Raw genomic sequence first — 13,221 nt, 5'->3', positions numbered from 1 at the left:
GCCACCACCAAACAACTGAGTTATTTTTACACACCGACCAGCATCTGGCTAATCCACCACCTTTCAGTGTTTATACCGTTACAAAGGGGAAAAAAAGTCACCGGGCCACCGAGCAAATGCCCGGTATGCCTGATGGCCAGTCCAGCTATGGTCGAGCCATCAGTTAACCCTTCCGTTGCCGACCCCTGCAGAAGGAGAATGACAGCTAACTGTGCTGTTCTTTATGTCTTCATTGTCTGTACACATACTTATGATATTGTTCAAGGCATACAGCCTGTGAGGGATTTTTATCACTGTAAAATACCAAAAAGGTATTCTTCATTTTTTTAAGTGCATTGCGTTCATTTTTCATTCAAACGCGTTGTTTTTTGGACATCGTAGATGGTTTAGTGCATCTTTATTATGGGATTGTTTTATTTAAGTCACATATCATCAAAGTTGAGTCAGTTAGTCCAGCAGGCAAACTTTTAAAAGATTGGAAACAAATCCAGTCAAAGGTAAAGAAGTGTAAAGTGTTTTGTAGCGCTTTAATCTCTCATCCACTCAGCAGTAAATTTAAAGCACAACAGTCAAATGGTCTAATTTCCTTTAGCTACTTTCTATGCTTTAGAGCAACCACCTGTGCTGCGTTACCGGTCCTCATGGTGTCTTTTGAGGCAAGAAAGACCTGGCAGTGGATCTTAGTGGAAGTAAGAGGACTTATCCCAACAATCTGAGTAAGCAAAGCAAGGGCAAGTATCACACAAGCAATCAATGTTGATGAAAACATCACTGGTAATAAGTGGTGATAAAAGTAAGCTGCATGCTTCTGAGGCAAGGATGTATATGCTGCGAGATATGGCAGCATGAAAAAGCTCCCCATGGACGAGTGAGCAGGAGGCACAATATATACTTAAAGATGCACTTAATTAAATGACCTGTACATACAGCGCAGCGATGTAGGACACAACCTCCAAAGCATATTGTCTTGTGAATACATTAAGAGGTTTTTAAGGATTTGGTGTTGCATTTTTTGGGGTTAATTTAAGCTTGAGCCTTGCTTCTTTCAACCATCTCTAGACCTTTGAAGTTGCACGTGCTTTTCCCCTTTTTTTTTTTAATCAAGGCTGCACAACAAGCGTGCTCATTCAGCGTGTTTCTGGCTTTAATTAGCCTGCAAAATGAATAATCATTCCAGCACCAGTATTGTCCATAATTAAACCAAGGACATCAGTTCTTATTCATAATGCATGTTTCTTGTTTCTTGTTGTGGTTGATTGTGAATTCAGTGGGGTTTATAGTCCCCATTAATTTCACTGAGGATTTATTTTTTTGTTGTTTGTGGGTGGAAGCTGGGGGAGGTGGGTCTGCATGTTTGGGCACAACTGATGTTTCTTCTATTTGTTTTGATTTTAACTCCTCGACTAACTGAACAGCAGGGCTTTTTGGAAGAATTTAGTGGTGTGCACTATTGTAAAAAGAACTGGGACACTGGGAAATATAAAGTGCTGAATTGTACCTCTCGCAAACCAATCTCATATCACGAGAGATTCCTCTGTTATATTGAAACCATTTGCTGAGCAAGGACAAGTCTGAATTTGCACTGAGTCTGATGAAATATCATACATCATCAGCTGTAAAGCTACAGGAAAATGTTAATGTAGTCCGAGCACATGAAATAATACTTTTCTATATTTGAATAAAAAGGAAGGAAAAAAATCACTTAGCTCATTTGGATCTTATTGGCTGGTGTTGCAGACCATAAATCATCCCAGCTGGCTACTTCCTTTTCATCACAATAGCGGTGGCAGAGTAAAAGCCTCACTGTCAGAGAAATAATGGAGGAAGTAAGTAAAACGTTAATCAACTATTGGGGCCATTTTGTTCCCCTTCAAGTGATCACATCACGTCTTTTGGCTGAGCCGCAGTTTATGGAGAAAATTGGATGTGAGTTCAAAAGTTTGTTTTGGCATCTCAGACTGTTGATGTGAATTACACTGTAAACATTGTCTGGGGTAAAATCCATTAATCCATTGATGCGCTTTTCTGAGTGACTGGTAGCGTCAGTGTCAGCAGCTGGAATAAGGATGACTCACTCTGAAGTTAGTCATAAAGACCATCTCTTCTCCGGGTATCCTTTTTTCTTGGCGTGAAAGCTCTAATCTTTGGAGCTGAAGTATGATAAACCTCCTTTTCCCTCCCTTGTCCCATCTTATAATCTTTAAAATGATTGGAGAAGAAAGGGCAAAGTTCCTTTCCTTCCACTGCTGTAGCAACGCTTTCTTAGAGACAGACTATTATTGAAGCACTTCCACATGACAAATGATTGCAATTAAAAACATAGACTGCTCTTTCCCCCAGATTCCAATAAATGGTGATAGTGTGTCATTATGGCCGGCGTGAGAGTCCGCTCTCGCTCATAAAGAACCTTGGCATCCGGTTCCCAGACCACCAGTCAGTGCAGTCACTCACACTCAGGTCAGAACAGGAAAGGACAGCTTTTTATGGTCCTGGCCATACTCAGCATGAAAAATTAGTTCCTACATGTCTTCGGTATCCGCTTGTTTAAACTAATTAAAACTACTATTATTGCATTAGGCAACATAGAAGCTGTAGCAAATTGTACTAATGGTGGAAAGCATTGGATAATGTGTTCCTGGTGCCAGTAAAGAGCCACTGTAATTGGAGATATTTTGCCTTCTGTCTTGTAATAGCTAACCTGCTGTAAAGGGAATAGTCAAGGCTTCTGTTCACACGGATCCGTTCCCAGTCTCCTTGGATTGGCTCGTTTGGATGTTCTTTTCATTACTGGCAGCATGACGCAGAATTTTTAATATGTCTCTGGATAAATAAATTCATATCTCAGCAAAAAGAGTTTGCACTGTTCCATGTGGTCTAAGAAATTTGCTCGACTGACCTTGCCCTCCAACTCCTTCCTATTACTACAGCGATTACACTGCCATTTTTCCTGCCTGCCATAAGAAACTGTTTTATTAAATAACAGAAATGACATATCACTTTGGCTGACTCTGGTCTCAGAGCTTATTTGTATTTGTGGCCACCAAAATGGAAACAAATGGCAGGTCTGTATCCACCTCCCTCTTTGCTCCTCTCATTTATCTGCTATAGCATGAGGCCTGCGTTTCAATTACTTATCTCTCACTGACTTGAATCTGCAGATCTTACACATGAAAAAAAATGTGTTGTAATCAGCAGATGTCCACTGCTGGCAGCTCTGGTGTTCAGAGTGCTTCGGGTAGAGGCAAAATCTGTCTGCTGGCGGATCTGGAGATGATGGATTCATTGGTGCTTTTGCTCTGCTTTCAACCTCTTTGCTATTAAGTTTTATTACTTGGCATATTTCCAAAGTTCAGTATGTATTTCCCCAAACAGCTGTGTTCCGAGTTGAATATACATGGTGTCACTTTCATCTGAGTAGATACCACATTTGAATGCCCTCCAGCACGCACCGAAATTGACTTCACAGTTACTGGTGTGTTCCATTCTTTAGTGTCGTTTGGTCTTGTCGTGAGCCTTTACCACCATGTCAGTGATATTTAAGTACAGGAGCTCAGAGATTCCCAGATTATACAGAAGGAAACGTTGCAACAGCCCGAAAAGCTAAGACTTTCTGACTCCCTCTACTCCCACATCATCGCTAATGCAGAACTTTATTTTGAGTGGCAACACCTATCATTTAGGAGAAGACTGCAGGGAGTCCTGCACGCCTCAAGCGACAGGGCTACGATGTCCCAGTTGGTATGGGACACAGTGAATGCAGTCACCATAAACTAGCCATTATGCTATGTTCCATTTGTTAACTTCTGAGTTGCCCCCCCAAATTGAATTCCTGGCTTGGAGAGCTGGACATGTCCTGCAATCTTCGACTTTACAATCCAAGATGATGGCAGTGAATGCAAAGAGTAGTAAATCATTCAATCTGTACTATTACTTTATGTATTTATAACTTGGTAAATAAGCGATTCATGGAGGATCAGGCACTGTCCATGAATGGGTTGCACCTAGACATTGAATTCAATTAAATTTTATTTATAAAGCGCCTAATCACAACAACAGTCGCCTCAAGGTGCTTTATATTGTAAGGTAGATGCTACAATAATACATACAGAGAAAACCCCAGCAATCATATGACCCCCTATGAGCAAGCACTTTGGCGACAGTGGGAAGGAAAAACTCCCTTTTAACAGGAAGAAACCTCCGACAGAACCAGGCTCAGGGAGGGGCGGGGCCATCTGCTGCGACCGGGCTGAATTACTAGTGATGGATGAATGACTCGAGCTTGTTAGAAGCAAAAGAAATCCAGTTTTTCCTTGTGCTTCCAATGTTACTACTGTAGCAGGGTCAACTGTCTTGATGCAGTGACATCATCCCCATCTAAGTTGATGCCAGACTTCTGAGGTTTGGCATCTGACTTAGGTAACCTTCTGCTTACCTTCTGCTTCACTGGGCGGCTGCGGGTCAAGAGGTAGAGCAGGTTGTGTATCTAGTCTGCTTGTTGCGTCTTTGGACAATGTATTGCAACTCAAGTTGCCCCCAGTTCATCCACTGGAGTGTGATTGTGCGCGTGAATGTTAGGGAAAGTGCCAAAAAGCACAGAATAAATTGCTGTATGACTGTGTGAATGGGTGAATGATGCTTGTAGTACAAAGTGCTCTAAGTGTTCAGCTAAAGCCCATTTACTGCTCTGCTTTGTAGCTTGAAAACTGTTTACCCATATCTGTATAATCTGGCTGCGCTCGACGTGTTAACATACTGTAATGCAAGCATTACACTAATGCATGCTCATTATGTTTAGCATCTGCGCCAGAGGTATCATCTGTAAACAGATGTTTTAGTGTTGACAGAAGCATATCTTGAGCAATAAATCAACATAGCCACACAACACTTAGCGCAATTCAGTATTCTGCTGGGAGACAGCTTGTGACATCAGAGTTGATGTAACTTCAGGTCAGTTTCACATCACATTGGCCTTTTTTTAGGACTCGTGCCAATCATGCAAGCGCAGGCTGCCAGACACTGCTCATCTGCTGCCCTCGTCCCTTGTCTCTGGGTATAATTTCAGTTAATTGCTAGCTGCCAACCGTTTGTCCCCCAAAAACAGCATGCAGCCTTGGGACTTAAACACTGGTAGCGTTACAGCCAAATAACACTGAGCTTAAAAGAAGCATCCTAGCCCCTGGCTCCGGCTGAGTAGATTAGATTTATATGACCGAAAAGGCTTTGCCTCTGAATTTCATCAATTGGCTGTATGACCTTCTGTAAATGTTCCATATACAGACTATTACTAATACCAAGGTGACCTTTAGAAAGATGAGAGAATTTAAATCGAGGTATTGACAAACCAGCATGGCAATTACCAGTCACTAGCATCGACTTAAATACCATCCAATCAAACAATCCTTTTTTACAGCCTCTTGTCATTTGGCCTCTGTTTGGTTCATTCAATGATATGAAGCATGTTTAAGGAAAAGCAAATAGCTGTGCTGCATCTAAGATCCAGTCAAATTAAGCTGGCACTGACCCTGCAGATGCCATGAAATTGCTGTGTGTTTTGTTGTAATGTAAAACTTGGCTGATAAGAGGTGGCGCTGCTCGGACTCTACTCCAACTTTGATCTGTCTCGAGGCCACCAGGAGACAGATTAAGGTGTTAAGAGATTAACACCTGGGGAACCACTGACTTTAAAACCTGGCTTGAGGACAGTAAACACTTCAAAATATCCAATACCATCCATCTCTTAATAAATGATGTCTGGCATGTTGTCATTTGTTGTCTTTGTAAAGAGCTTATTAATTTTTTTTTTATAAACCCCAGAAAACCTATAAAGCAGAAGTTGTTGAAAAGGCAGTATATTTTTGTTGACGGACTATCCAATATCGTTGGAATCACTGGCACTTCAGTGAACCAATGCCTCACTAAATCTCTAGCTTAGTAAAACAATCCCATTTTGTGCAGAGCGATTAATTACTTCTTTTAAACCAGTTTGATTCTCGACCAGATACACATCAGGATGCAGATAGAAGCGACAGCAGCACTGGTGTCCTCCGCCACATACAATCACTCACACAGGTGACTTGGAGGATCCCAGAAAATCACTGCTGACCATATTGTGCCTAAAAAAATGATCGAATCAAATCATGCTGGAAGCCAACAAACTTAAAATTCACTCATTTTATTTTCTCTTGGATATGAACTATTTAATATCTGAGTCAGTAGTGTGTTTGACAACCATTGCAGTCATCCATACCTTGCTGTTATGTTAGCATATTTTGACCCTAAAAGGCCAACAGAGGAAACAGCACAGCCTTGTGATTAACTTGATACCCTCAGTTTCCTGTGTTGCATTGCCAGGATTCAGAACCTGCTATATTAGGAGTTAGCATGGGTTAAGATAAGATCAGATTTGAGTTTGGTTGTCATCTGGAGCTTATCGATAGCCAGTCTCAGTGGTTACTTTGGTGAATGTGAGGAAGTCAGATTTATTCAGGCAGGTTTTGATAGTAAGTGACGCTTTGAAAAGAGCTATTTACATCACTTATTTACTGTCTCTGTTATGATCTTTGTTATTTCATTGCTCCAGAAAAGCTGCAATAACTCATAAGAGTTTATTTCTTCTCTCTATCTCTTTATTTATTGCTGTTAAAGTGAAGTGTTCTGCACTAAAGCCAATCTGATAAGAAGGGTTTTTTTGTTTTTTGTTTTTTACATCTGTTTATTATAGTTTTAGCATGATGACATGAGTCTGTTATGGAAACTGATACTAAAAACACCACATAATGATTAATTTTTGATCCAGCCGTACATGTGGTGTATTTGTGGTATCTTTTGTAGCTACTTTAAATGAAGTTTTCGTCCTTCTATTAATTTATTTTAACCTCTGAGACCCCGTGTCTCAGACCGGTTACATCTCGTGCATCCCAAAAAAGAGCTCAGGTCTCATGAGGTTAAGGATGTGCTGCACATGCATCTAAAGTCACGTTTCCAACTACAGAAAACTTTCCCTAGGGATTTAAAAAAAAAAAAAACCTCTGGGGGAGCTCTGTACTTTTCTGCCACAGTGTGTAAAATATGTTTCCAACAATGATTTTATAGCCCAAAACCAAATGGTGGAGTTGAGGGGGAGTTATTACTTTCTTTTAAAATTTAAGGACTGTGGTTACTCACCACACCATTGGTCTCATTTCCCAGCACTGACTCGGAAATGAGTGAAAATCACCATCTTTCAAATTCAGAATCAACAGCTCTCTCTGTCCCGCCGTTTATATGGCATCAGCAATCTAGAACAGTGTCTTGTATAGTGTGGCTCAAAAATAGGGCAGAAAAACAATCCTTTTCATGAATATAAATTTAAGGATGTGTAAACATTGATGTATTAAAGAATTTGAGATTTTGTCATCATCAGCTTTTGGTTTCTGTATGTAGCTTTCCCCCTTTTTCTGTTTACATGCTTAATGTTAGCCTAAGCTAGCAGCAGCATGGGTATAATGCTGAATAGGAACATTTTAGGTTGCTAACATGGCAAACTAATTGCCCAAATTCAAGGGCTGCATCTTTGAATTTGGCTGCAGGTAAAAACATGATACTTTAAAAGATAAGTATGTTATAAGTATGTGCGCATGTTAGCTAACTGACACTAGCATTTAGCTTTAGCGCATCTGTGTGAGTAACCAAAACCTGCTGTTGTTTACATTTTAAACATGAAGCTCCGTTATTTAGGTTTTATTCAATGTCCAGACCTTGGTTTTCACTTTCCGTGCCTAAATGCAGTATTTTTGTTCTAAGTTGGCCATCATCTGTAACCAAAACTCTCCAGTCCAGTCACGGTCATCTTCAGACCACCTACTGAAGCAGTACAAGTGCACATCAGCATTTCTAATGCCTGTAAAACCCTATCTAACTGTTGGTGCTAGAAGATAAGTTGTGCTCCCTTGGAGTCATGGCCTACTTTTGTGAGCTCTGCCTTCTTGGCGCCACTGTGCTAAAGCAGCTGGAGCTAAAGTATATAAGACCTAATCTTAGATATACACACACACACACACACACACACACACACACACACACACACACACACACACACAAAATAGAAGGTCTTTAAAAATGACACATGTTGCTGGTTCACAGTGTTTGACTGTCACCGTATAAAAAGCAGCTTGTAACAAATAAGTAAATGACGGATGGAGAGGAAGCAAAATCCAGCCTTTGATGTAGCCTATCAGTGGCTGAAATTAAAAACGATCTTGGACAATTTCACACAGATTAAATGCAGACTTCCCCCACTAAAGACCAGTTTAATCATTTTAATTTGAACCCCACACGGAGTAAGGTCTTTTGCACTTACTGTATTAAATTCATCTGTCCTATGTGTTCCCCGAGGCCATCATTTGGCTGTATGCAGCTTCAGACTGTACGTACCCCCTCTTACCACAACAAAGAAGCAGAAAGCTCAACAGCACTGACCCAAGAGTTATTGATAGTAAGCAGTTGTGTCTGTGTGTCAAGTATTTATTAGTCCCTCTCTTTCGGTTTATAGACCCGATTGATTTAGTAAAGTTTTATCCTCCAGCTTGACCTTATAACTCTGGAATGAATGAGTCCTGATATAATAAACATTAAGGGACTGTAGCAGCGGGGCCGTGATTGATCAGTCCAAACTGGGAGGAAGGGAAATATCCTGACATTCGTTCTTCAGGATATAAGTGTTTTTGCAGGGCATTGACAAAGAAGATACTGTGTGGTAGACCATTTTAGTTTAGTCTGCAAAGCGTGTTACACTATGATATGTGGTAATTACATTTTGCTGAGACATCAGTCTCATTCTCTTGTATTGCTGCAGGCCAAAATAGTGAAGGCAGCTTTGCTGTTCAGAGGTGGCTGTGAATTACGTTGTTGGCGAGCTGTACAGTCAGCCAGAGCCTACTATTATAGCTGCTGTCACTCAAGAAGCTGCTAAGGTCATTTTTTTTTCTTTCGAGGAAGGCAAAAGTATGGCATGACGGTATGAGTTGGCACGTATTAACTAAACCAGTGAAGTAAATGTTTAGACTTGCATGATATACTTAATTCTTCAGGACAACAACAGCGGTTTTATTGCCTTTAATGAACTGGACACAAGCGGTGCAATACCGGCAAAGGTGCGACCTTTGACCTTTATCAAAGGGGCAGGAGGACACAGCTTGAGCTGTTCTTCACAGAATCACACACAGTCGAGCGACGAATCCTTTTTGTCAATAAAATAAAAGGGCAACTTTTAATCAGACAGCCGTGACTGTTTGCTCTTTTCTTGCCTGATTAAGCACTCTGTCACTCAAGCTCTACTCCGTTCCACTTTAGAGATCAGCTTTTATTGCCTTCTTGCTAAGTCATCCTGTCGCTTCAGTACAGTCGAGATTCGTTGTAATGTTTGCGCTGCCTCCTAAACTCGGTTCAGCTGCTAAAGAATCTACTAAAGGCCCTTCTCCATGATGTCCTTGAGCTCCAAGGTAGAAAAAGGTGCCTCTCTGGAGCACAGTAATGCCTCCAGATGAAGCCAGCTTGCTGTCAAGACCAATATATCTTGATAACAAAAGCAACATCTGTCTAGTTCAACCTCAGTGAGGGGGCACTCAGACGTCTCCTCTCCACTCAGGTAGGAAGGTGTGTGTGTCACCGAGGTAACGAGAACAGATGAGAGCTTCATCCTCTAAATCTCAAAGTTATTGTGTTATCAGAGGAGGCAATATGAAGCGGCCTTCAACAGAAAGAGATTCTTCACAGCAAACAAGTTTGTTGTGCACAATAATGTTGGTCATTATGTGGCCAGACCTAAGAGCTTTTAACCATCTACACTCTGCGGTTTGCCTGTGGTCCATTAACACAGTGTGCACTGTTTATGCTTTATACACTGTGAGGCTGAAAAGGCAGAGACACATTAAATATTGACTCTGCCGGGGCTTCTTTCCAGCTCTCTGGAATAAGTATTTGGCAAAATTAGGAGTAAAAATTCACGCTTAAGGCTAAGCTTGGTTGAGCTTCTTCCTCCTCCAATTCAGCCACTTTTGCTTATACATGAATTCATACAAATAAAGCAAGTATGATACATCGTTAGTGTAAGTCTGCAACATCTGATCCAAACAGTAGATGATCCAAAAGAATAATATTAACATTAATTATCATTAATTCAACAACCTTTTCAAGGAGCATTTCTCTCTTTCCTCTACCTCCAGTTTGCTTCTACACTTCATGACGGTGTAGGCTGCAGATTTATGACACTATTTCCATGCCCTCTGTACAATGATGTAATTGTTACTACTACATCCCTTTATAGCCCAGGTTTATAGAGACCTCTTGCAACTCTCATCAGCCATCTTAACTAGTTAGTTATAAACATGCCATGAGCTACATCTCTATTACTGTTTTCTCCTGCGAGCGCTGCCTTGTGCTTGGTGCACAATTGACAAATGGTTCACAGCACTCGTCTTAACACCCACAGCTGCCGTCAAACCTTGAACTAAATTTTTCACAATAGCCTGGAGAGGGAGCGCAAATGGGCTCGTGGAGTTTTTTGGAAACACTGTGGACTTATTACTTAATGGCTTTCATATTCACGCGTTGGTTTTGCATACAACAGAAGATTTTTTGGGGTGTGTAGCGGGGTCATCAATTCCTACCTTGAATGCACCACTTTGTTAAATTAAAGAGGAGGCAACACATTTGTCAAGAAACCAGCTTGATTATGTGCGAGAAGAGATGACACCCGATGAGATATTAACTTACATCGTGACCCGAGGTCATGAGCCTCCATATCACATTCAGAGCCCGTCTTTTACACTGATGGAGAACAATGTGCTTGGAGATTGATTAATAATGTAACCAGCGAACTAGTCCTATCTCACACTTCTGCAGTCCTGAACCTGTAGTTCATAGCTTCACCAACCCGCATCAAAACTGCACAAAAAAAATACACCAAAATGGCATTGAAAGCAACTTTCACAGACACCTAAACACTGTTAAGATCTGTTCTCTTGGAAAGTGAAAAGCCATCTTCTCAGGTCATTACAAAGATGCTACTTTAAGTATAAATTTGGTTAAAAAGGTTAAAAAGACGCCATTCCTCTTCACCACCTCTGCAAACCCCAAAATTGGCAGCTTCAAGGCGATGGACTAAACACTGTTGACACAAGTAGGAATTACAGGTTTTGACAGATCTTTTAGGCCTTTCTCTAATCAACATAAAATTGCTCAGTGGGTAAATTTAAAGGGCCTGAACACTCTTTGCAATAAACCTCAGCCTAAAGGACAACTCTTTCTGTTTTACTTTTCAACTAAATCTAGATATAAGGGCACATCTGTTTAAAAGCCACGGACTAGCTCAGTAGACAAAGCACAGAATCCAAAGACAGTTCGTAGATGGTCTTGGGAGTAGCTTTGTACTGTTTCAGCTAAACAGAAGAAGAAGTTCCTCGTTGGTCTTGTTTTTATCTGTTAGGAGCACTGTCCGTGAAGTAAATTCAGAGATAACTTCAGCAGTGCTAGTAAATAAAAATGTCTGTTGATCTGCCAGTTGGTTCAGTCTAAGAAGTTTCTCGGCTGGATTAAGAGAAGTGTAGTGTAGCTCAGGGGTGTCAAACATTAGGCCTACGGACCAAATCGGCCTGGTAAAGACTGGTAAAGGTTTGCATAAAAGCTGGACTTTTAACTGCGTTTTCATAAATTTTACAGCTTTTCTTACTGATAAAGACCTCCTCCATGGTCATTCATAATGCACCAAAGTAATTAAGTAATAGATAAACAGATAAATGCAAGAAAATGTCCAGTTTTCTACTGTCTACTGTAGAAATTTAAGGTTTTTACAACATATCCACAGTAAAAACAAACAAAAAAAGCTAAAGCAAAGCAAACGTCTGACATATTTTTTGTCATACTTTCCTTATATTAAGAGCTCTTGGTATAAAAGTGCAGTTAAAGTCGTCACAGTAACAGGAAGGAGAGTGTCGCTGGGCCTTCTAATCTGAAAATTACGTGGGTTGTGGGTGGCACGTGATGTAAAATAAGTTTTTCGTCCTTGGTGCAAATGGTTCAACCTGTTGTTGGGGATGAGTTTCCCATTTGAAGGGAGATATTGCCATGACAACTTCTCCTCAGAATGAGCAGGACAATGTTGAAAAATTCCTTTTCCTTTTCATCCATCTTTCTTTTTTTTGACCTATACTGAGGATTTTGAATAGCTAAAAACTACTCATCAGTGTGCTATGCATTGTGTTAAAAGCTAATTAGTAACAGCCAAAATGACACAAGCCGAGCTCCTTTTGAGGCTGCTTGCTGCAGAGCAAAAACACTGTGTTGTTGTCCTGAAGACAGCTAGCTTCATGTCCAAACTTAGACCCTCACGTCTTGCATGTCCTGCGTCCTACAGTGTTCTGAGGCTCTTGGTTGCCTGGGTAACCCACAAGACCTAATGCTGTATTTCCCAGGTTACCCTCAGATTGTCCACAAGCGCGGGGTGAGAGCTCGACTCATGAGGCTCTTTCCATGCTCCACAGCCAAAAAGCCATCCTCCACTAATCAAAGCAAGTGGCTCTTCCAAGGCTTTCTCTCCCTCTCTCTCCCTTCACTCTGTCTCTCTGATGATTTTGTTGCTGTTGTCTAAGATGTTCTTTTGTTTCTGTGTCTTTTCTCAGCCAGTACAGGCTTTAGTCACACATGATTGACGGAGCTGCATTTTAGCTGCAACGTGAAATCTTTTCTTTCTTTTCTGAAGGGAATAAAAATGTTTTTCTGCTGTTCACAGTCAAAACTGTCATCTTTCACTGAAACAAAACACTCGCATATTGCAGATTAGTTTCGTCGTAATTACACGGTGACGCGAAAAAGAATATGTGATGCTAAACAGGTCAGGTGAACAGAAATGTGTTAATTACACCGCTGTAATGCTACAGTTTCTGGACTAATATGATGATGAGAATGAGATCAAATAGCCATTTTTATTTCCTTTATATCAGCTGACATCCCCCAACGGATGCGGAGCTTTTGTTCCATAGCAACAGGTTAATTATGGTCCGTTTAAAGATTTGGCCTTTTGACTGTGGGCCGTAATAAGCCTCTTCGAGCTAATGAGGCACTTAGTGTGTCACACTTCAGGTATATGAGAGACCCTGCACAAGACAAGTCAAACGCTGTGCTGTGAGGACAGTGCAGTCGGTGACAGTGCCCAGACAGCATCTGCTATCATTAAAGGCCCATTAA

General features: G+C 40.9%; 1 protein-coding gene across 9 annotated transcripts in view; it reads left to right on the top strand.

Moving 5' to 3' along the window:
- The window catches only part of kcnip4a (potassium voltage-gated channel interacting protein 4a), a 147,895-nt gene that overhangs the window by 121,874 nt on the left and 12,800 nt on the right, over positions 1 to 13,221 (top strand). Inside the window, exon 2 of one of the 9 annotated variants that reach the window (XM_040012228.1) lies at positions 12,450 to 12,545. The exons of 7 other annotated variants lie outside the window; for them this stretch is intronic. In XM_040012228.1, coding sequence (XP_039868162.1) covers positions 12,450 to 12,545 — 96 coding nt within the window. Of the gene's footprint in view, positions 1 to 4,483; positions 12,546 to 13,221 lie in introns of those variants that run through there. One more of the 9 variants, XM_040012226.1, reaches the window with a different exon arrangement.

This window comes from Simochromis diagramma, unplaced genomic scaffold (genome assembly GCF_900408965.1).
Source record: "Simochromis diagramma unplaced genomic scaffold, fSimDia1.1 OVJJ01000604.1, whole genome shotgun sequence".
Classification (NCBI taxonomy): Eukaryota; Metazoa; Chordata; class Actinopteri; order Cichliformes; family Cichlidae; genus Simochromis; species Simochromis diagramma.
This window is presented reverse-complemented; position numbering and strand designations above follow the sequence as displayed.